The 25,597-nt window shown below is 43.6% G+C and overlaps 1 protein-coding gene and 1 non-coding gene across 6 annotated transcripts in view; both read right to left on the reverse strand.

Moving 5' to 3' along the window:
• The window catches only part of TDP1 (tyrosyl-DNA phosphodiesterase 1), a 94,889-nt gene continuing 69,292 nt past the window's right edge, over nt 1-25,597 (reverse strand). For 2 of the 5 annotated variants that reach the window (XM_034992267.1, XM_034992266.1), the window contains exons 15-16: nt 16,097-16,205; nt 7,348-8,717 (exon numbers count right to left, since the gene is read on the reverse strand). In XM_034992267.1, the coding sequence (XP_034848158.1) occupies nt 8,473-8,717; nt 16,097-16,205 (354 nt within the window). In that variant the 3' untranslated portion in view covers nt 7,348-8,472. The other 3 variants (XM_034992268.1, XM_034992271.1, XM_034992270.1) reach the window with 3 other exon arrangements.
• LOC118002766 lies at nt 13,051-13,154 on the reverse strand. Its single transcript, XR_004677152.1, has one exon. It is a non-coding gene; the product is annotated as a small nucleolar RNA U13 (small nucleolar RNA).

Consider the following 25,597-nt stretch of genomic DNA (forward strand, 5'->3'; position numbering starts at 1 on the left):
CAATCTCAAGCCATTATCCATGGAACTGTCTTCACTCAGTGTGACTGAACTAGCAAACCTGGGAAGGAATACATTATATATTGTAATCCTGAATACACTCATAAATATATAAATTGAAACAGTCATCTCACTTTGTGCCACAAGTATTTTCAGATTTTTCTACTAGATTTCATTGAAAACTGCTGGTCATGACTTCCTAAATTGATTTCATGATTCATTAAAATGTTGACTGGCAGTTTGAAAAATCAGCTTTAGCACACTCATTACAAGGGTTTACTTATTTATGCAAATTTGCGAGAAACTTGGACTTAAAAATTTCCTTCTTGGTTTACATTTGCTTTTAAATAAAATCTGCACACTCGCACACATTGTTTAAGGAAGAGGCATAAAAAGGTTCCTCTGGCACACTATTAATACTTCACCTAGAGATACTTCTTGCTCTGGAGTGGACTTCAGGCATTTCCACTTGTCTTTGGAGGACTCCACCCCTGTACCCTTCTCATGAGGGGCAGTCCCCTAATCTGGAGTGCTTGTACCAGGGATGGACAGGTGACTTAACCGGGCCAATCAGGTGCATCAGGGGACTTGCTGGAGCTACTGGGAAAGAAGGTGTTTTGTTTGTTTTTTTAAAATAACCACCTGGAAGTAATGTGAGATCCTGGCGTGGGGTGGATATTTATCTCCAGCCTCCAGGTGGAGAAAGCTTGCTGGAGAATGGTGTCCATATTCCTGAAAGCGGATATTCTGGACCTGGAGACTGTTATGTTATGATCCTCTGGCTCTAGCATTTGCTAGACTCTGTTAGTCTTTTGTTGTTTATGCCTAATTAATCTGACTTTTGTAGCTGTAAAAGCATCCTAATGTATTCTTTCATAAAAATATTGAAAAATTATTGAATAGCAAATATGTAGGGGCTTTTACATTTTCATTATGTCAATTATTCGAAGAAAACAAAATCAGCATTCAGCTACCATAATGTTAAGTTCTAAAGGACCTATGAGTAAAGAGCTACCAAGAGCATGCACAGTGGTATCATCTGTGTCCTTGGGGCCAGATGGGAACACATACTAGTCGTGACCTTGAATTTTATTTTACCCTCCCTAAATGAGGTGTCACCTGCCCCACAGTGTAATGTATATAGTTACCTATGATTGATTATATCTAATAAATTCCCTATGGATGCAATTTTATCCCTCACCTTTCCCTTCTGAGTTTCCCTGTGTATTAAAGACTGGTCCAGATGCCTTCCAGGTCTTAATCACAGTGGAGTGCTCTGAAAACCTCACCACAAAGGGACCAGGGAACAATGCCTTAAAGTTTCAGTGGGGCTTCTGGTAGGCCTGAGAGAACAGAGCGTACTTGAGATGGACTTGCTTAGAACTCTGTCTTTACCCTGACTTGCACTGCTTTGGCCCCATGTCTGCTCACTACCCCTTGTCACTGCATGAGGCACCCTCCTTTCATTTCCTCGGCTGCCTTTTGCCCTCGTGCTCCCCAGCGTTTTCTATGCTGCCTTCTCTTTTGACACTTGGCATAATCCCTTCTGTTCTCTGCTTTAGGTCTAGTCCGTGGAAACACCAGGTTTCAGTCAGAGAAGTTAACAGAACGTACTTAACATGGCAATGTCTTCAGCTGTTGATGCTCACACTTCAAAGGAACCAGTTCCATGGTGAGGTTCTGGCTTTAATAAATCAGTGACTCAGGGGGCGCCTGGGTGGCTCAGTTGTTAAGCGTCTGCCTTCGGCTCAGGTCATGGTCCCAGGGTCCTGGGATCGAGCCCCGCATCGGGCTCCCTGCTCGGCAGGAGGCCTGCTTCTCCCTCTCCCACTCCCTCTGCTTGTGTTCCCTCTCTGGCTGTGTCTCTCTCCGTCAAATAAATAAAATCTTTAAAAAATAAAAAAATAAAATCAATCAATCAATCAGTGACTCAGGGGGCGCCTGGGTGGCTCAGTCGTTAAGCGTCTGCCTTCGGCTCAGGTCATGGTCCCAGAGTCCTGGGATCGAGCCCCACATCGGGCTCCCTGCTCGGCGGGAAGCCTGCTTCCCCCTCTCTCACTCCCCCTGCTTGTGTTCCCTCTCTGGCTGTTTCTATCAAATAAATAAAATCTTAAAAAAATAATAAAAAAAATAAATCAGTGACTCAGGCCTGCATGCTAATGCAGCATTTAGCGGTTGATTTTATGGACCCATAGCTGGTTCGGTCATGCCAACTAGGATTTGCTCTTCCAGTGGATGAAGTGTACCTGGTTACCTTGGCTGGAGCTTGGGAACGTCTGCCACACTTGTGCCTGATTCCTCATAGCAGTACTCCCCAGGTTCAAATCCCAGCTCTGCCCTTGCCAGCTGTGTGACTTTGGACAAATAATCTTAGTTTCCCCATCTGTAAAATGGCTGTGGGAATAGCACTGGGCTATTATGATTTGGTCCATTAATACACAGAAAACACAAACATTACCTGGCACACGCCAAGTGCTCTGCACTCGCTGGTCAGTGTTCTTACGGGGACCAGTGGAGGGTCTGGGCTCAGAGGTGGCCACCTGTCTCCATGTTGGGTTCTGGCTGTGGGCACTGCTAGCATTCTCCCAGGAGCAAATGGCTGTACATTACCCCTTAAGACCTGTAACTTACTAGCTGCTAAAAATGCAGTAAGAAAATGTAGTTTTGTTTGTAGTACTTTTTTTGGCCTGGATATTGCTTGAAAAAAGTGAACTACTAAACTTGGAAAATTTGTCAAAAATGTTATAGTGGGATCCATGCATACATGTAGTTAGCACATTATCAACAGAATTAGATTTAATCCTATATAATATTTAAGCTATTTTATTTCTGCCATTGAGTTCCAGCACTTTGGCCATCATACTTTTTCATCATAATGAATAGCATTCATCAGTACAATTACTACATTTTATGAATGTAAATAAAGAATGCCTATCTAACCTTCTTCTTTGAGGTATTCAGCAGTCAAAACCAAGTACTTTCAAGGAAGGGGTTACAGCTCTGATTTTTCAGTTACGAGGGAGGAAGTAAAATGTCCTAAGATTTGAACCAAATATCCAGATCATCCAAAAATGGTTTCAAAATGGACTAATATGTCATTTCCCTAGAAAGTAAACTAATTTTATGTGGAAAAAAGTTGTGACAAAATGGAATCTAAGGTCCTTATTTTCAGCATACCAAATCTGATACAGAAACCATATGTGCTGGAAGTCACATATGTAACTTCTATTAAGGAGAACTATTTAACTTCTACATAAGAATCCAGGAAAACAAAGCTGGGCTCCACCGTGGAACCTTATGGATATTATTTGATGGAAGGCTAATGTGAGGCTTCAATGTAAAGCATGTAAGCACAGGAGTCAAGACATAGAAAGAGCTCAGGAAACATTGGCTATTACAATATATGGAAAAATACAGCCTCCCAAATCAGTGAATTTTAAGGACGATTTGTACCAACTATAGTTAAAACCAGGCAGCCTTTCTCAGGAATGTGATAAAAAATAATTTAGGGGTGCCTGGCTGGCACAGTGGGTTAAGTGCCCAACTCTTGGTCTCAGCTCAGGTTGTGATCTCAGGCTTGTGAGACCAAGCCCCGCGCCGGGCTCTGAGCTCAGGGCAGATTCTGCTTGTTTCTCTCTCCCTCTCGCTCTCTAAAATAAATGAATCTTAAAAAAATTTTTTTTAAAACCTCTCCCTCCTTCACCCCACAAAAGCAGCTGGTGGAAGACCCATTCCTCTCTTCGTAAGAGTATGTGGGAGGTGGAGGGGACACGGAATCCTCCTGCCAAAACGGCAAGTGACTTAAGTTGCTACATGTAGGGACGGACAATTTTCTGCCTTAAAATGTTTTAGGACTCTTAAACTCTCATTCAGAATATTCTGCTGAGATTCATCTAGTATGAAGATCTCATTCAGACTTTTGGCTACATGTCCATCTCTGTAAAAGAATGTTAGGTAAGCTTTCCAAAGATCAAGAGAAAACTCCCCAAAACGGCAGCAGTTCCTTTTGTCCGCATGCTGAGACGCTCCTTAATCAGCTAGTAAATCTCCTATAATAGACCTTTATGAAGCGGCAGGAAGTTGAATTGTGATGTGGATGTTTACCCTCAGCATGTACACAGTCACTGGCTGGTGTTTCCAGATCTGAAGCAGGAAGAGGTGGTGGGGGAAAAAAGGATAAAAGGCAGCAGTGGGGTGGCTGGGTGATGGACACTGGGGAGGGTATGTGCTCTGGTGAGCGCTGTGAATTGTGTAAGACTGATGAATCACAGACCTGTACCTCTGAAACAAATAATACATGTTTAAAAAAAAAGTAGGAAGGGAAAGATGAAGGGGGGGGGACTCGGAGGGGGAGACAAACCATGACAGACTGTGGACTCTGAGAAACAAACTGAGGGTTCTAGAGGGGAGGGGGTGGGGGGATGGTTTAGCCTGGTGATGGGTATTAAAGAGGGCACGTACTGCATGGAGCACTGGGTGTTATACACAATCATGGAACGCTACATAAAAAATAAAAAGATGGCAGGCAGCTACCTGCAGACAAAAGGGTGAGGTGAGCGCTCCTCGAGTCAGGGAGAAATAATTGTTAAACCCCAACCTAGAATAATGGAAGTAATTTCCTCAAGCATTAGCAGGCACGTTTGATGATGCTTTTTTGTAGCACTCTGGGTAATTCAGTTCCATTTAAAAAAGGACCAGATGGGGCAGAACTGCTTGCTTTTTGGGTTCCCATGTTGATTATTCTTGGGGCATTGTTTTCCACGTGTGCGATCAACTATGCCCAGAAAGCTCATGTTATGACCCTATGCTGGCCTGCCTTCCCCCAGCCCATGCTGACCAGGGTAAGGGGCACAGAAGGCTGCTGTTAGCAGTTGGGCCTGGACACCCAGAGTGCATAACCCTTGGTCATGGGCTTCCCCTAATGTTACCTTGATGTACCTAGCCACCCATTCTACAGAACTTGTCTGTTTCCTGATGGGCCCCTTTGGGTCCCCACTGGGTGTAGAGGAATGTTACTTGGAAGTATGGCCCATGGACCGGAACTGGTCTGTGAGGAGTACAGAAAATAAGCATTTAGAAACTTCCATTGTAATCTGACAGTGCTGTAACATCCAAGCACCTGATTCTGTATTCTATAAAAGTGTCCACAATACACCAGAGGAGTAAAAACTGTCTGTCACATACCATGCTGCCTGGGAGCTTGGGCCACCTGGCAGGAAACAAACCGTGGATGCTGCCAGACCTGGGTTCAAATACTGGTGAGAGCACTTTCTGGAAGTATGACCTTGCATAATCACTTCACCTTTTTGAGTCCCGATTTCCTTATCAGGAAAATGAGGATAATCCTAATGGGTCAACCGTAGCAACAGCAAGCACAATCACTGGACGGTTCTCATGCTGTGCAGGCTTGGAGTATCTTCACGCATTCACTCACCACTCTCCATCATCCTCTGTGAGGAGTATTACCACCACCACCCGCATTTTACAGTTGAGGGGACCAACGCACAGAGAAGGTAAATAACCTGGTCTAGTCACACAGCCGTTAAGTGGCAGAGCTGGGATTCAAACTTTGGCAGTCTGACTTCAGCTCTGAGCTCCAACCCACTCTGCAGTGATGTGGATCAGATGAACAACGTACCTGTGTGACCTACTCTGCCCAGGGACTGCTGTCGATCTGCCACTGTCCTCTCGAGTGGCTGAACCCACCCTGCAGAGCCCAGGCTTTCTGAGTCCTGTTGCAGAGCAGGAAGACTGCTCACCGTCGTGGTGACACTGGTGAGACACTTCCTTGGTGCTGCCCCACCCCCACCCAGGATGGGACCACCATGCTGGGGAGAATCCCGGGTCCCCTGCCAGGCCTTTGGACACACAGACTGCCGGGCACGCACTCTGGGCCAGCCCCGGACGCCTTCCCACTGCCTTCCTGGCTCATGTGATAGAGGGTTTGCATGTTCTGGGAAGTAGAAGGCAGGGTCATAAAAGGTCTAAGCCTTAGTTTAAGCAGCTCACTACACAGGTAAGATGAATAATTCAGTGGCTTTTCAACTTTTAAAGCAGCGTGAGCATGCATACACACACACACACATAATCCCAGACAATACCCTTTACAGAATTCCAAAATATAGAATAGGTAAAGCGGAGTTTGTGACAGGAGAAGGGTGGAGGGTCTGCAGCTGTCTTCCCAGACTTTTCTACAACAGCACCCCCGCTCTGCCCTGCCAGGTCCTAAGGTGAAAATTGTAGGCCTGAAGAACAGTCCAAAAAGCTATCTTCAGAAATCTTTCAAAATTAGTATTCAACACTCTTCAAAGTTGTAAGATAAAGAGTCTGGAGACAAACTGGAAATCAGCCTCATGTAGAAAAGGAGGTCTAAATCCTCATAGGAAAACGTGATTCCTAAGTATGAAGGACATACGTACATAAAGCGAAGACATTCACAACTTTGACCCAAACCAGCTGTGATGTGGGGGACATCCTAAACCTTTCTGGGTCTCCGTTCCCTTGCTTGTGAACTGAAGGCACCAAATAAGGTTACCTTTCAGGGTTCCTTGCAAGTAAGATACTTGTGATTTTATATGGTTCTGTGAGCAGTCTTTTCTGGAAACTTGGGGGCAGGGGGATGAAAGACACCCATCTGTTCCAGGGAATGGGTGAGGAAATGGCAGGACACATCTGTAAGCAGAGGCAGCCAGCATGGTGCCAGGATGAAAAGCCTCATGAAGCTGTAGGACGATGAAAGGCAGTAGGACTCGGTGCATCTGAAGGGTAGTCACACTGACCTCCGTGACAGAGGCCAGGAACATCTGCAGACTCAGGGCCAGCAACCCCAAGACAACACTCAGAAAGTGGAGGGCTGGGTGATAATCAAATGATCATATTCTTCCCCTGACAAGTTTTATTGAATGAAGAGCACCTTTCAGGATGGAAGGAATACAACACACATAGTCAATCTTCACTTCGGAAGCGCAAACACCATCATGAAATTCCATATATCACTTTGAGGATGACTTTGTCTATACTCAACATTGTCGAGTTTGATAGCTTTCATTCCAAAGCTTAAAAAAGTGAATTAAGAAAATAGATTTTTTTTAGTGACACTGTTAATGACCATTGAAAGTATAACCAGCATACATGTTCACAAGAGTGAGCTATGCAGAGTTTTGTTAGGGGTGTAGATAAAACTTTAAGGGTGAACATCCAGTACAAATTAGAACATCTATTATTTGGGGCTTGAGGTCTTAAACCTAAATTTCAGAGTGCTTTAAGATTCTCAGGAGGGAACCCACATATTCCCATGTGTATCTGGTGCTTTGGTATAAGGAATGTTCCAAATCCATGGCCGATCTGGGGAAAAAACAAACAAACCACATTATATATGTATAATACTTATTTGAACAGGATTACAAAAAATTCACTTACCTGATAGGATAAAACCACCCATGTGTTTACCTGATAGGATAAAACCACCACGTTTACACATTTTTAAGAACCCCTCTCCTCTTTTTAAAGATTTATGAGAGTGAGTGCCTGTGAGCACACATGGGGGTGGAGGGCAGAGGGAGAATGAATCTCAAGCTGACTCCGTGCCGAGCCCAGAGCCCAATGCGGGGCTCAATATCCCGACCCTGAGATCACAACCCGAGCCAAAACCAAGAGTCAGACGCTTAACCAACTGCACCACTCAGCCACCCCCTTAAGAACCCTTTCTGAACCAACCCCAGACAACAGCCCATTTCAGACAGTGGCTACTGGCAAAAGTTCATGCTAAGAAACAGGCAAGTGAACCTGGAAGCAGGCCAGCAGAAACCAGGGTGTACATTCTGGCTTGCTGCTTATATTGACCAGTCACTTCGCCTCTGTCAGCCTCAGTGTCCTTCTGTGTACCTGACTGTGGTGCGGTCAGGAGGGGAAGTGAGATAAACGCACGTAGTGTCCGAGAGCATCCCGCAGAGAGAGAACCTCACAAAGGGCAGCTATTATCTTTTACAACGCTGGAGAAACCAACAGTAACAGATGGCACACTGCTCTCAGCGGGTCATGGTCACATATAATCGAGAGGCCTGGGGCCACCTCCACGAAATGGTTTTGTTCTGTTCCTTAAGGCTAATAATTGATGAGGCATGAAGGTCTCTGTATAATGACTGTAGACCGATGGTGAAGCAAGCAACATGCCTTGGTAGGATACAAGGGAGAGAACACTAAAGACCTAGGTTCAGGTCCTGCCCTTATCCTTCTCTGCAAACTCGGGAAAACACTGGGATCTTGGCCTCGGGTTCCTCAGCTGTGAAATGGGAATTAGCTACATAAGCAACCTCTCAGGAGGATTGTGAAACATAACTGAGAAAACACCTGTGGAAGTTCCTGGCATGTTGCAGGTGCTCAATAACCATGAACTTTCCCCCCTTTTAACTGGGGTTTCAGAAATTGAAAAAAATCAGAACAAATCACTTTCATCATGCATAACTACTGCTAGAATCAAACCAATTCTAAAGAACCATAATAGTAGGGGTAGGGTGTAAATAGGTTGCTAGGGTTAAGAATCAATCCCCACATAACTGGCCCGAAGAGGAGGAGAGCTACAACTCTGAAGGGGTGAATGCTTACAGTAAGGCGGCCACGCGGCACCATCGGCAGAAACAGCCGCCCAGCACCGCCGATGCGCTCTCGGGGAAGCTTTCTCCTCTTCCTGAATAGAGACAGAGCGCAGCTCGGAGGACGGCCTGGCAAACAAAGGGAGGCTCTCCTCACACCTCACGGTGCTGAATAATGGCTGCACCAGCATGCAAACAGCAGGTCCAGCAGATGTGTGGGGAAAGAAGGCCGAAGATGGCAACAAGTCATCAGAACCCTGTTCTCTTGTCTTCGGCGTTGAGATGGTGTGAGAGCCTGAAGCAAGCTTGTTAAGCCTGAGAGAGAGCCATAATCCAGGGCCTGTGTGACACACTTCATCAAAGGCTGAAGGTTTGGCAGTGCTGGAGAACCCCCACAGCTCCCCACTGGCCTGAGCAAACCACTGGCTCTCTTCCACGGGGGACATGGCCTTCTGTGGCTGGACTTCTCCCATCTTTTCTTGCAGACTGCTCCATTGGGTAACATCAGCTCTACTTCATCCCCAAGGCAAAGGACACCCCGATCCTTGCTATGGCAGTAGCTATTAGACTCTTCACTGAGGCAGCATCTTCGAGACCACCACTGCATTTATTCCTCTCCCTCACAATTAGCCAACAATGACCAAGTAAGGTGACTATCCGCTGGCAAATCCCTGGACACACTGCTCAATAAATGAGCAAATGTCTCTGCCTGCGGGCTGACCATTTGCCATGCCGGCTGAAAGGTTCACCACTACCTGGGGAGAGAGACGCAAAAAGGCTAACAGGAGGGTAAGAGGTGGTTGTGACTCTGTTGTCTTTTGACCATTACCGAAGTCAGCATTCACACTTACTGGCTTAGATGAAAGCCTATTTCAAGCAATCCTCCTAAATTGTCCCATGAAAGAAAAACTTTCCTCATGAAATAGTCCTGCATATATCTGAAATATCTGTCGAGTGCTGGTTAGATGCCAGGTACTCTGCTAGACAAAGCGGGGGTCCTCTCAGTTTACAGTCCAGGGGGACAGACAGACGAGCAAGCAGGCCGTGGTGCCAGAATTCTGAACCTGACCGCCGTCAGCGCAGTGGTTCCCGAACCTGGCTGATGTGAGAATTGCCGGAGCATTTCCCCAGAGCTCACCTCAAGGGAGTGTGTTTCCATCCGTCTGGGCTAGGGCCTGGCATTACACATTCTTACCAAGTTCTAAAGGTGATCTTAACACAATCAGAGTTTGAGATCAGAGGCTAAATGGGATGAGCTTTTTCCTGTGATATAATGGAAGGATTTAAAACAGGAGTGTGACAAGATGAGAGGTGCGTGGCAGCAGGGGAGAAGATGATGTCCACTGGGAGGGGACCAACACCAGGGAGATGAATAGGCAGTGCAGTCTAGGTGAGACACAGTGAGGCCAACATTAAGGCCATGGCAGGAAGGCTGGGGATGAGGGGACAACCAAGGGGTTTTCTCTCTGTCTATTCCATCTGTCCCTGTGGTCGGTCAGTTGAGGACTGCGTGCACCTGACATCTCTAACTCCAGAACTCAGCTCTCTGTGGGGAGGTGGCACAGTGCGATGGTAAAGGGGTCATGGACATGGCAGACATGGGGCCCTGACCAAGTTGACCCAAGTGCTTAGGTTCCTTGTCTATAAAGTAGGGGTTATATTAGTAGTGGTATCATGGGGGTAGTGAGGATTCAATAAACTCAGGTCAAGTGCTCATAGCAGTTCCTGGCACATAATAAGTACTTGATGAGTGCTAGCTGCTATAATATTATAATGACCACTACTCTCAACTCACAGTGGGTGAGGATTGTCATTATTCCATATGCTGTGTAGGTCCACCAGGTTTTTTAACAGCCAGACAAACCCAAGTACAATATCCCATTCTACTTATCCAGGAAATAAGCTCTTTGCTCTAATCCTCTAAGAAATGGCCCTTGTGTTAAACAGGCCTCGACCCCCATGTCCAAACACCCATACATACATTTCCCACTGTCTTCAGGGGAACTTGAATCCTACCTATAGAAGCCACTGTCTGTCACCTGAGCAATCACCTTTAATTCTTTCCTTGTATCAGGCACAGACTATGTTTGTATATGGCCTGTGTGTGATCCCAAAGAGAAGAACTAATGAGAAGATTTCTGATGCCACTTTACCTTAGCCTACTCTGAAATCAACGAATGGATAAAAGACTTGCCAGCTTGCAATACAAAGGAAAGCTCCGAAATATTTTACACTGGGTTACTGACCTAGTAGAGATGCAATCTTTGGTAATTGTGATTCCAGTGTTATCTGAAACCCATTAACTCTCTATTCTGTGACGATCTCCCATATTAATCCGTGACTAAAAAAAGCACAAGAGAACAATCTATCCAGTGGGAGGAAGTATAATTCAAATTGCTAAAAACCAAATACTGATTTCAATACCATCTGATAAAATTATTTTTTACTTTGATAATTTCAGATTTCCTTAACGTTTCTGTTTACAAAGTAATTTTAAAAGCTAAGCTGGAAGTTTGTGTCAGGCTTCTGTTTGTACTATGAAACAGAAAGATTTTATTAAAGGAGATGATCAAAATCATGTCTAAAAACCTTTCCTGGTTCTCTCATTAAAAAAAAAAATCCTCATTTCTAAAGATCTTTCAAAAACAGGTCCTTGAAAATTAAGCATATCAACAACGATTTTAAGTGACTTACTTATTTTGCATTTTCTTTGGATTAGAAAGTTAAATCAGCTTTGTTTCCCTTACATAGATACTTTATGAATCAGTCTCTACTATTTAGCAATAATTATGAGAGGTCTAGACTGAAGTTGTTTATTCCTGTACTATCTAAATTCAAGGAATTATTTCAAATCAATCAAGCAGTAGGGGGAATGGTTACATTATCTGGGAACCAATGGTTTAAAGCACTTTAGAGGATTATATACACTACATATATGCTAAATCTAGATCAGGTGTATCTCATGTGCCAAGTAGGTTTTAATGACCTCTCCTACTGAGCAATTACATATACAGCTAATTAGCTTAGTTCTAGACATTTAAAACTTAAATTCTAAAATATACTAAACCTGCAAAAGATACAACTTGGCAGATACCACCTTAACCAATTGATCAATACTGACTTCATCAGTAATCAGGCAGATTGTTATCATGTGACTCCTTATATGATGCACTAAGAAAAACAACATCTCTTCTGTGGTGTTGGCAAAAGTGCACACTCTGGACCTACTTACAAAAAAACAATGGACAAACCAAACATACAATGTCCCTCACCGTCTATAAAATAACTGGCCTGTGCTCAGCGAAGTGTCAGTATCATGAAATGCACAAAAATCTTGTGGCACTATTCCACATTAATGGAGACTAAAGAGAGTGATGAACAAATGTGACATGTAACCTGAAACTTCCCTTTTGCTATAAAGGACATTACTGGGGCAACAGATGAAATCTGAATAAATTCTATAGATGATAGTATTCAATCAGTGTTAATTCCTGATTTGGGTAACTGTACTGTGGCTATGTAAGATAATGTTTTTAAGAAATATATATTCAAGTATTTAAAAATTGCAAACATCATGTTTACAACTTTCAAATGGATCAGAAAAAAGTTAACACGAGAAAGAAGGATTATGTAAATATTATAAAATATTCACATTTGGAGAACCTGGGTGAAGAGAATATGGGAATTCTTTGTACTTAGAACTTTTTTCTAAATCTGAAATTATGACAAAAAATTAAAAAAAATACTACAGTTGACTCTTGAACAACGTGAGTTTAACTGCACAGGTCCACTCACACGTGGGCTTTTTTCCCAATAAATATACATACATTACTTAAGTGTATTTTCTCTTCCTTATAATTTTCATTTTCTTTTCTCTAGCTTACTTTATTGTGGGAATACAGTGTAAAATACATATAACATACAAAATATGTGTTGACTGTTTATGTTATCAGTAAGGCTTCTGGTCAACAGTAGGCTCTTAGTAGTTAAGTTTTTGGGGAGTCAAAGGTTATATGCAGATTTTCAACTGCACTGGGGGTCAGTGTCTCTACTCCCGGCATTGTGCAAGGGCCAACTGTATACATATTACCATGTGTATTTAAAAAAAAGGAGACAAAAAACACCAAAAAACAACCCAGATCATTTAACATAACTGAAGTCTCTGAAGCTCTGTATGTTCAATTATTCTTAAATTTGACATGTAATTTATTAAGTCCAAATAAGATAGGCTTTACTTAACCTTACCTTGTTTACCCGCTTTATAGTGTATCAGAGAATACAAAGAATGTAAGCTAAAAAGGGAGTACGAAGCAGATGCCTCTGGCATATAATAGCTCAGGAGAGATCACATACTGGTCTATTTTATTCTTTTCCGGCTCAGGGTCACACAGCAAGTGGGACATATGGAAATAAGATTTAAAATGTTGGTGATTTTGCTTTATAAAAGATTTTCTTTCCTCAACGTCAGACGGGTAATGTGCCGAGGTCGTAACAAGGTTTGAGGGAGGCGCGTGTCACACACTGGCGTGAACACCCAATCATCACACTTATGAACTACAAAAGGACCTAAAGATTTCCTGTAAAACTACAACTCCTATTAGTCAAATGAGTTTGGTTAGGTATAACTTTTCAGGTGAAGAGTAATTTCAGCTCCGTAAGGCCAGGGATTTGTGTCTGTCTTGTTCACAGACATATTCCAAGTACCTAGACAGTGTCTGCACGCAGCAGGTTCTTAGTAATACATCTGTGGAGAGAACAGATAAGCAGCAAGTACTGTGTAAAGCAAGGTGTACCTGCAGCTCTGTTTTGCTTTATTATTTGATCAATTTCTTGGTTTCAGGGATGTCTGCTGGTATCTTTCAATAAACTGTAATTTGTTCACAGCAATGTATTTCTTTGCTAAGCTTTCTGTATAGTCCTCAGATTTTAAAAAATAACGAACAAGATCTTATACATGTTACAGTGGTTTGAAAACCATTTTCAAACAAAGTGCTTTTGAAATGTTCTTAATCACTCACTTTTCCAAATCTTAGACTTCTTTCTTCTAGTCCGTAGGATTCCCTTGAATGCCAGCTACATATGAACTGGTGATATCTGAGTGACATTATTCTGCATGTTACTGAAGCAGTGTGGAAGGTAAAACTGTACTAATAAAAAATAAAATGCTCCAGTCTCTCTTGTATCTATCTTTCAAAGGAAATGTATAAACCCAGAAAACTTCGCTGAACAATGGAAAACATTCTGCTTACTGGCCAAATAAAAGATTCATTGTTACAGAGTCTAAGATACTACCCAGTTGGAAACTTTTAAATTCTTGAGAATGCTTTTTCTATCAAAACTGAAGGGACCTCAGCATATTTTTAAGGCTCCTCTATCTCTTTCATTCTTGCTTTCAAAGTCCTTTGGAGATTAGGATTAAGTGGAGGAGGTGGAATTCCAGCCAAGGTCCTGGGCTGGGGGTGGAAAGTACAGAGCCCAAGGCCAGACCACAGGAAGTCAAACTCAGTCAGTCCATGGTCCTCCATCCCCACCTCTACTAAGCTTATTCAGAACTCAGGTTTAAGGAGGAAAGAAAAAAAGAAAAAGAAAGGAATACGAACAGACAGTAGGAGAAAAAACAAAGGTACAGCATAAAGCTGGAAGGTGGAAGGAGAGGTTTTCACCGTCAGGTCCTGTGACGCTGGGTGGGTTTAGGGACTGTCCTACATGGGCCTTAGGCTCTTTTCATCCTCCGCTCAGCAAGGGGAAGGGGAGAAAATGAACACTGGTCCATTATTACACACCAGGAACTGAACTGGATATTCTAAATAACAGAAACAACAGCTAATGTTTAGTGACTGCTAACTCTGCACTAGAGACTGTGTTAGGTACTTTACAGATAACATCTTGGTTACTTTTTTCAACAAACTCTATGAAGTAGGCACTCTTATTTTCCCACTTTACAAATAGAGACACTAAGGCCTAGAGAAAGCAAATAACTGCCCAAGGTCACTTAGGTTGCAAGGTTGGCACAAACACAGCCTAGTTCTAAAGCACTATTTTTCACTTGTGTGGGGGGGGGGGGGGGGGGGGGGGGGGGGTTGGGAGGAGACAGATTCCCTGAAATTCTGATAAAACTGATATAATCTTGCTAGTGAAAAATGAAGATGCATAAATATACAACAAATTTAGAGGACTCAATATACATAAATTGGAAAGAAGGAAAAAAGAACACCTTCTGAAACTTGCTATCAATATGACTGATTATAGCTCTAGAAAGTCACCTACCAGAGGCAGCTGCACCCTAGACAGCATGAGACTATATGGACACATCTGACAAAGTTAATACTATCGAAGAAACAGGTCCACTGGAAGGGGAAGATCTGGTTTACCACCAAAACCAGAAAGGACAAGTGAGGGTGAGGAAGTACCTAGAACCCATCTAACACTGTCCAGGGAAGAAAGGGACCCAGTGGGCAGGGCTGACTCTGTTAGGGAATCAGAGATTTTGGAATATTAATGGAGTGATGTCATTAAAACTTTCCAAACAAAAACCAAATTTTCCCTGTTCAGATTCAGAATTTACTCAAAAATCATTGACTATAATCTGGCTATCTGTGTAGGCATCTACCTTCCAGGGGAAAATAATGCTGGTTGTAATAGGACCTTTTGCCATTTTAAATTAATAAGCATGTCCTGATTATACATCTGCTCCTGTGTGAGTCTGGGAAGTGTGAACTTGCTTTAAAGACAGATATTCTAGGGCTAAGACAAGTGCAGCCTGTGGGGCTGGGTCAGACCTGGGATGGAGCTGGTCCCACTCATGCTGGCCAGCTTTCTTCCAAAAACATGAACCTGAACCAATGTTCCAACGACTTTCTATTATGAAAAATACTTGGTCACTGCCTTTAAGAAAGTCATAGTCTAGGGCAGCCTGGCGATCTCCCCTTTAAGAGGATGGGAGGTATCTGTGAAGTCAAAATTATTTTCATCAAGATATGAAGCCATTATTTGTCATCTTCACTTCTTGCGAGTGTACAGAGGCTTTGTGACAGGATATTGCAACAGAGCAGCTATGATAATTCAGCAGTCTTTCATTAATCCAGATAGTAAAGAGGCCTGCCTACAAAAATTGTAAATAACGCCACCTTCCTCACCTTTTTCTGGAAATAGTTAAAAAAAATATATATATATATATATATATATAATAGGTTTATTATTTTTAAAAACTAATATAAAAAATTCTTGGTTTTGAGTTCTAATATAGTACTCTCAACAGATATAAAAACCCATGTAAGTAAAAGCTCCTTGTGGTCCTTAATGATAAGAGTGCAGAGGGTTTCCTGAACCAACCAGTTTGAGAACGATAACTGTAGTGGCCCCAGACAGGTCAGCGAAGGGGCCTCCGCAAACCTGCATTTCCAAACTATTCCCTGAGCCAATCTCCCACTGAGAGACTGACGCCTTCTTCTGGGCACTGTTTCTGTTTCATACATAACACCCACGATCTCCCTCCAGGTGTGCCCTACCTTTACTTCCATACAGTTCTGGAGGCAGGTCGAATGGTACAGGAAAGGCGGCCGCTGGCTCCTTGCTCTCTGAGAAGAATTTCTGTTTTACTTTGAAGCTGTCCAGGCCCTGCAAACACAAAGAGGGCATCTATGATTGCACCCCATTTTCTGAAAAAGATCTCAAGAAGCAATTATATCTGTATGGTACTCACAGCAAAACCGAAGTTATTTCAGAGCTACTTTCAATGTTTGATAGATCAGATATATTTACAACTCCCCTAATCTTTCCTAAGAGGTTCAAATTTTAAAAATTAAATTATAACAAAGTTCACAGACGTTTAATAAAGGAAATAAGAGAGAAAACAATTTTGGATATCACAGCCCATTTCTTCTAACCGCTATGTACAGTTTGCAAGGAGTGTGTAGAAGACACTGTATATAAATAATTTCAATATTGCTATAGTAACAGGCTGCTCACTCTGGTGTAAGAATAAAAGCTGCCTTCATGTATAATGAAAGTGTTCCAATATAATGTGATAGGAATATAAAAACAAAAACTCTTCCAGACTCACCAAAGTGGAAGGTTTATTCCAAGAACTCCAGGATAGGGTATTATTTTTAGATCTTAACCAGGGTACAAGTTAAAGTTGTGTATCTCAGCTGATGTAGAGAACCACTACCGCCTTCTAGGACCTTTACATCAGTGCAGGTGCTTAATACGCAAGCCTCATTTTCCCCATGCCTCCACACATTGATCCCCCTCTTCTGATCTCCCTTGGTGGATCATCCCAGCACCTTGTTTGCAAGTCAGTCTGTCTGTTATCCCTTCTGTCCACCCATCTAAACACATACCCATCCTCCATATCCTAAATACCCACATATCAAACAGTGATAATGTCCTTGGAACCCATACAAAGAACTAGAACTATAGTTCTTAGTCTTGATGATCACATAACTGAGTAGGGAAGGCTGCTTGTGGGCACACACTGTAGGACATGGTAAGAGCCGGAGTTATGCTGATCTAGGCTCTAGGCCATCTGGTTCTAACACTGCTCTGGCATTCGCTGAACTGCGAGAATGGCTGACACTTGCATTTGTTCCTTCAACACATTATTTCTTGAGTGCCTCTTTGGTGTCAGGCACTGACTGCTGAAGAGTTAAAGATGTCATCGTCCCTGTCCTGATGGGGTACACAGTCTAGTGGGGAGATAATGCATTTATAAAAGTGAAATAATTACATAATTGTGACGACCACTATGAAGAAAAACAGAAGTACTGGGAGAGAGAATAGCAGACCTATTTTAGATGGGGGTGGTGGTGGTGGTGGAATGGGGGGGGATGGTCAATAGGAGCCTCCCTAAAATAAGTGACATTTTAAAGAGGAGTAGGGTTAGGAGAGGCGAAAGTGGAAAGAATATTCCAGGCAGAAGGTGTAGAGGTAGCAAAGAGCATGCATGTTCCAGTAGCTAAAAACAATGGTTAGTGGGACACCTGGCCACTTATTTACTAGGCCTCAATTTCCTCATTTGTAAAATCAGAATAAAGCATCTGGATGTCACCACCTTAAAATGTCTTTCATGTCAACACCTAGCCTTGGTGCTCAGCTGGTGTTCAAGCAATGCTGAGCTGCAAAAATAGGATAAAGGCATCTTGCCTGCTTACTCTACAGGCTTTTCCATTAGATAAATCAATGTGCAAATGCTCTGTGCACATGAAGACTTACAGAAAGGTATGGGCAATGAAGAAAGGGCCAGCACTGATGAAGATGGGGATGAGAAACAGTGAAAGTCAGTAAGTAATAACCAGCTGAATGCTATACAGAAAAGAAATAGCTTTTACCAATTTTGGGATAAGGAAAAGCTTTGTAGAAAACATTACAGCTAGGCCTTGAGAAACTGGGATAATTCTGATAAATAGAGATGGCAGGAAAGAACATCAAGGGAGACCAGCATAAGCCAAGGCAGAGTTGTTAAAGCATAGAGCAGGTAACATCAGGCAGATGGGAAGTGAATGACCTACACACAGGAGGAGGGCTGAGAACACTGGAGAGAACCAGATGGAGGAGGTTTGAACAGGAAGCAGTATGGGTATCTGTGGCTTGTACCTATTTAACTGGGCCCAATCCCAGGCCATAGTGACTCGGGATGAGCAGGTCGGCTACGTCAGAGGCGTCAGGGAAGAGACCATCTTTCTGCTCAGGAGTTCATTCGGTAAGATGTGAGCCTTGAGCTGCTGGGGGCTCTCACATACTTCAAAATGAACTCTGAAAATACACCCAAACCCATGAATTCAGCTCTGCCTGAAGCAAGGGACTCACCCTCCATGTCTGCCTTATTTCTTACTTGTTTGAGTTGGTTATCTGTCACAACCCACAGCACCACAAGACCCCAGTTATTAAAGTGTGTGGCCCTTACTTTTATATACAGCGAGGAGTTGCAGGTTTTTGAACCGAGAAGTTCCACTATAAAGGCTGACTGGCACAGATGAAAATAGATCCAACAGGGAATTGTTAGAGCCAGAAGACCGAGAGCTACTACCACACCAATGGGAGATGGATGAGCGAATGGTAATGGGGAAACAAATATCAGCATCATAACAAGAGCTGAGATACAAACAGGTGAGTTCAGAGGAGAGTGGGGTCAGTGGAAAGGGAAGGAAATGGATTTGAAAGAAACTGATGGAAAAATTAAAAATCAGGGATATGTGAGGGCAGAGGAGGAAGGGGGTAGGGAGACCAAGGGCACTTGAAGGGGGACACTATAGCCTGCCCCGTCACCCCCACTTCCTCCTACCCTGGGGAGGGCTGCTGGGCCATCTCCAGAACAGTCAATACTGGTGCTCCTCCTCACAGCTTACCTTCAACAAGTTCTGGATCGGAGGATAATCTTATGTTCTTCCTTGTGCATATCACTTACTTGCTGTGTGACTCGAGGTGAATTACCTAACTTTTCTGGGCCTGAATTTCCTCATCTAATAAATGGTATGCCGACAGTAAGTTATTTAGAACAATGACTTGCACATGGATGTAAATTAGTACATCCAGGATGTTCTTGTGATGAAATTACTCCTATTTTACAAGGGAGGAAATAAAATGGAGGTTAAATAGTTGCCCAAGGCCGTATGGCTATTAAGCGGTAAGGCTGGAAATCAAACCCAGCCTCTCTGGTTCTTAATCTTCTGTTCCTTCAACTAAATGAAGAAATAGTCTCACATTCACCCACCAGGAGCCACAACAAAGGAAGAATTCCTCGAAAATTTAAGAGGTAATATTAAAGCAGACCAAATTAGGAGGAGCCAAATTCTGGAAACCGTGGTTCTTAACATTTGTGACAAGAGGCCAGAGGTTAGGAAGTGATGTCATTTAATGACTATTAAATACTTTATGTGGCGTTTCAGATAAGAACAACTTCCCTCTTCTTTGGCTCCTAGTCCATTTCTGATATTTTCAAACAAATCATCACAAAGGATGGAGAGTCTTTATGGCCTGGCCCAGATCTGATGCCCCAACATGCTTTGGCACATGGCTATTCTGTGGTGTCTTACTTGACATATAAGAAGCTCTGAGCCATCCACGTCTGACAGGAAGCAATATGCTTTCCTGAATGCCATTTCTGATCTAAATTCTAGGGTATTATATGGAAAAAAAAAAAAAAGTACCACTTTTCCCTTCAATCTGGATGTCAAGTAATTTGAAGCTGTTGTCTAATTATCATTATTTCTACATCACAGTGGTATCACTTGGCATTCTGTAAAACAGAGGAAGGCACCCTCACAGGCACAGATACTTAAAAAGACAGTTAAGACAATATATTTATAAAATACCAGGTGAGAGGGTGGACATCTGTCACACTTGAGAAATTACTGGCTTTTCCCTTCATCAGCTCTGGGAGGAAAAGAGCTGTTATCACCATGACGGATTAAGTTTAGCGGCTTAGCTCCATCATAGAGAACAAGAAACATGTCCAAATCTCAGAGATACTGTTTATTTTTTAGTTGCATCCGATTAGCATCCTCAAGCAGTAAAGCCCTATACAAGGCATCAAGTTTTCCTGGATAAAATGGTAATGACAGTGAGCCTTCTAGAAGGAGCACACTTAATCAAAGATGGACTGACAAGGAAGTGAAGTACAGGGAGGTGGCGGTCTTGTCCTTCCTATAAGGCGCCATATGATCAACTGTGTTTCCGGGCGGCGGCTTAGGAAAAGCTTCATGGAGGACAGTAAGCCCAAGAGGCCCAAGAAGGGTGGGTTTCTTATAAGCAAAGGGCTGTGTCAGTGGGGTGGAGTGCACTTCAGGAGAAAAAGGAACAGCATCCCATCACCATGGGTGTGAGGTCAAGATTTTGACCTCTGCCTTCCACCTTCTGTTGAACTGCTTGATCTACGAGTTGGTGCTGCTACTGTTCACTGCTCAGTACCTGCCAAGTGCTAGGCACGGTTTCAACCATTTATAGGCAAGAACTCTCAATTCTCAAGTGATGCTACAAAGTTATTAGTTACTGCACTGTCCCCACTTCACACTGAGAAAAAGGAAGCCTATGGAAGTAACAGGTCCAAAGCTTAAGAGCTTATAAGCAGGACCCCAACTCCATTGTCATTTTGGCTCCTCTAGCGCTGTGTGCTCCCAGAGTTCCTTTGCTTGGTCCCTGGTATCTCTCCAACACGTTCTTCTACGTTCTCTTTCCACATGATTTCACTTTCTAATGGAGGTGAAGGATCACACAACTAGTAAGTGGCAGTTGTGCCCCTGGTGCCCCAGCCCACCTCCCCCACCTGCTAACAAGCACTCACAGGTGACTGGAGCCCTGGCTGTGCAGGGGATGTGGGGGGAGGGGTGGGAACAGAGGCTGGGGGGCATGCTGGTCCAGGTCACGGCGGGCCCTGCTGTGTCACTCACAGGATTCTGGATATCATCTCATGGGCCAAGAGGAGATACTGCAGGTTCAAAGTCAGGGGAATGCAGACCCTGGCAGATGGGCAAAAAGCGCTCCAGAAGTGTAGCAGTAGCCAAGACGGGGAGCGAGGGAGAGATGGAATCAGTTAGCCAGGCGAGGAGAAGACAATGACCTACAGCAGCAGGCAGCAAAACTCTTGCTAGGGCAGAGGACAGGATGTGGCAGCTGGATGTGGACAGGGAAGAGGAAGGAGTAGAATGCCAGATTGGGGCTGAGCGGGAGAACATGAAAGCTTAGAAGAAAACTCCATGTCAAACAGTACTGACCAGATGTAGCCCCGTGGGAAACCCTGAGTACCTTCAACAGATGGCCGGTGGTCAGAAGTGGTGTGGGGAGGGGAGGGAGGGTCAAGGCGGTGGCTCCTGTGAATTTTATTAGTTCTTCCAGCCACAGCCAGTCATGATGAGAGCAAACACTTGTGGTATATATCAATTTTGGCAACAAAAGACAATAAAAGAATTTTTTTTTTAAGATTTTATTTATTTATTTGAGTGAGAGAGAATGAGAGATAGCACGAGGGGGAAGAGGGTCAGAGGGAGAAGCAGACTCCCTGCTGAGCAGGGAGCCCGATGTGGGACTCGATCCCAGGACTCCAGGATCATGACCTGAGCGAAAGGCAGTCGCTTAACCAACTGAGCTACCCAGGAGCCCGACAATAAAAGAATTTAATCAGAACAGAGAAAAGAGACTTTTTGAAGACAAAGTTCTTACGGAGTTGATTGAAGCATTTTTGATTCTAATGACAGAAAAGAGAAGCTGCCATCTTAGGGGCAAAGACACTAGGGCTCAAAAGGAGCTGAGGTGCCCCTCAGCCCTAAGGCAAGCACAGGAAAGCTCAGGCTACCCTTGTCTGGAGGAAAACATTTTGGACATTGACCTAGGATTCTCCGATGGTCATGCACATTAATTCCCAGAGGCAGGAGTAGCTGTAGCCCACAAAGTACTAGGCAGGCTCAAGTCCAGGACTAAGTCAGCACCTGAAAGTATGTGCTCCATAAACACCAAAATGCATGAAGTTCAAATAGAAAACTTGCCTCTCCCTGATATATTCACAGATGCCTGAAGATTTGGAATGCAACTACCAATCTTTGAAATTGTTGGATCTTTCCTATATTCAAATTTTTCTGAACCTAAATGAATTAGAATCTAATCCAAAAGTTAAATACAGGGGCGCCTGGGTGGCTCAGTTGTTAAGCATCTGCCTTCAGCTCAGGCCATGGTCCCAGGGTCCTGGGATCGAGCCCCGCCATCGGGCTCCCTTGCTTGACGGGAAGCCTGCTTCTCCCTCTCCCACTCCCCCTGCTCATGTTCCCTCTCTCACTGTCTCTCTCTCTGTCAAATAAATAAAATCTTTAAAAGAAAAAATAAAAGTTAAATACACTTAAAGGGACAAACCCAACAAAAACTATATACTTGATAAATTGATAAAAGACCTCAAAAAAATAGTCTTTAAGGACCTGTGTAACAATAATAGCTAAGTGTTACATACACATTAATCCCCAAAGCTCCCGAAAGTGTTCCCAAAGGGAAAGCTATTGACTGCATGGCTCTAACAACAGCAAGTTAGATTCACCTTGAGATGGTATGTTTACTGATTCACTCATTTAAAAGCAGAAAAAAAAAGTGAACAAATCAATGTTTGGTTACCAGAGACTTTGCTTCCAGACCAAGCCCAGAGGTTTCAAATGGCATCTTTATTATGAATGAAACGTGGTGGCTCCCCATCCACTATTTTCAGGCCATGGAGAATGTCCTTTCATGCAACCACAGGTTCCTGAGTGACAGGCCCTTATTATGGCTGTGGGAAAGTGCAGGAGCTGTGGGGCCTTCTAGGTGACTGCCTCAGCAGTGTCTGAGACTCTTCATTCTGGGCACAAAGCTCAACTGTTTGCAAATGCTAACCTCAAGTCAGTGTTCTGGAACACCAAGGATCAGGATGGCCTACTGGGGAAGGACAAAAGTGGCAACTCCAGTTGCTATCACTCAGAAATGTGGGTGTTTTGGACATGGAGCTCTGCTAAGAAGTACAAAGGTGGGCTGATCTCAAGACACCGGATTCTGGATGATGTCCAGTTAGAGAAATGATTACAGAACTGGGTATTAAGTAAGTTGATTTGGCAAACTTGTAACCGAAAACATTAAAAGGCATGTCTTACTAGTACTGAAGAGGGAAACACAAGGCCTCATTTTATAACAGACCACGTTCTCATTAGTAACCTTTCTGAAGTTAACAGATACAGAAATTTTAAGAACATCTACTAAACACACAGGGATTGGCATTTCCAAGTATCGCCAAGAGACTAAGTGTATGCACATGTGCTTTAATTTCAACAAGACAGGTGAGCAATTCTATATTGCAATTGCTTACGAACATATTTGAACACCTACTACAAACAACATCCACTGGGCTAAATCCATGTGGTATCCACAAGCCACTGTTCTCCACGTTTGCTCTCCTCACAGAAAGGACAGTGTGGACTCTAGGAACTGAAAGGAAGCAACATCAACTAAGAGATGTGCCAAGCCCTAGGAGAAAGCAGCTCACAGTCAAGGAGACAGACAAGTAAATGATAATACAAGGGATATGTGATGAGCCTACGTTCTAGAAAGCTGTGGGATGCAGAGGAGGGGCACCTGGACTGGAGAGAAGGGAGGCAGGTTGGCTTAGGGGCGTAGGGGTGCTGTTCCTGAGACAGATTAAGGCTGATGAATGAGGGCATGATGGTTATTAGGTACCCACTTCACTGGGCCATCAGATACCAGATGACCGGTTAAACATCACTCACTCTGGGGGGTCTCTGAGGGTGTTCCTGGATGAGATTAGCATTTGAGTCGGTGGACTGAACAGAGCAAACTGCCTCTGACCCGGCAATGTAGGTGGGCATCATCCAATCTGTTGAGGGCCTGACTAGAACTAAAGAGCCGGGGAAGGGTAAATTTGTTCTCTATTGGCTGGGACATGCTCCCAAACTTAGATCAGGATTGAAAACATCAACTCTCCTGATCCTCAGACCTTTAGACTCTACAACTGGTGAGAAACTACACCACCAGCTCTCCTGGGTCCCTTGCTGACAGAGGCTGGGACTTCCCAATCCCCCAAAATCATGTGAGCTAATTCCTCACAATAAATCTCTCTCTGTATCTATATATCCTATTGGTTCTGTTTCTCTGGAGAACACAGATGGGCTTGACTCATAATAGGAACCAGTTCTGTATGGCTGAACAAAAAGGCCAGGAAAGAGAGAGAAGTGGTCAGGCCGAGGAGTCAGGAGTCAGGGCATGAAGAGAAAAGAAGGCCATGCTAAGGAGTCTGGCTTCTCTCTTAAAAGATTTGAAGATGGGTGACGTGACCTGACGTATAGTCTACAAAGACACTCTGGCAGCCGGGTGCAGGCTGCCTTGGGAAGCATGGTGGGAGGATACTATAGCAGGAGTTGATGTGCCCTGGACAGTGGCAGCAGGAATGGCCATAAGCGACTATCAAGCAGCATTAGGCAGCAAAATTTGGGTGTAAAAGAGTCGCCAGAGATGACTTTGTACACTTTGAGCTAGGATGGTGGGGTGCTAGTAATAGTAATCATTAATCAAATTTTTATAATAGTATGGCTTAAGTGATGAAGATGATTTTGGTGAGATTTACAAGGCCCTCATCCTCAGGTACCTTTTGAATAATATAACTTAAATTATACTCATAATTGGAGAAGTCTCTTATAAGCTTCAAATTATTTGAAAATTGGCCCGATGACATCACTAATCCTGTTTAAAAAACTGATGGCTTTCTACTGTCCACATGGGACAAAGTACAATTCCAGTGGGTCCTGCTTGCCAGTCTCCTTCAGAACAGGAGTCCAACCTCAGAACCTATGGCCTACATCCCAGCCCCTTCCCAGGCACATGGAATGGCCTGCTGTTCCTCAAATGGAACATGCACTCTTCTCTCTGGCTGGAAGTCTCATCTCCCTTGATGGGGGGGGTGGTTAAGCTCATAACTCATTTTTCAAGACCCAGGTCAAATGTCATCTCCTCATAGAACCCTTCCCGAGGGCCCCCAGGCAGATTACATGCTCCTTTTCTAAGAGTCCTTATATTGTGAACCCCCTACACCACAATTCTCATCACATACTATTACCCGTTTCCTGAACTTATCCATGAGCTTCATGAGAATGAAGACTCCATCTCGTTCTTCCTCCTATTCCCAGGGCTACTGAGCTAGAGGCATGGGGATCTGGTGGAGCTGAAGAGATTGACTGCGAGGTTGGAATGTTCAGTGACAAGTCTGCGAGACATTCTGAGGAGGGAGCTGTGGAGTTGTGCTGGACAGTCTCTCCTTCATAAGCTAAGGGTCTCATTCTGTGTTCGAAATTACCTCAGCAAAATGACAAATCACCTCATGGCAAAGATCTTTGGGTTGCCCTCAGCGTCAAAACCATAAATGTTAAGTCTGTGAAGACCAAGCAAAGCTCTACTGGTTTTCCAGAAGCTTTACATACCAGTAAGTGACACAGTAGCTTAAGGACAAAGTCTCCTCTGTTGCAAATTTTCTTGACATGGTATTATGCAGACTG

Source organism: Mirounga leonina, unplaced genomic scaffold (assembly GCF_011800145.1).
Source record: "Mirounga leonina isolate KUSES-001 unplaced genomic scaffold, KU_Mleo_1.0 Mir_82, whole genome shotgun sequence".
Taxonomy (NCBI): Eukaryota; Metazoa; Chordata; class Mammalia; order Carnivora; family Phocidae; genus Mirounga; species Mirounga leonina.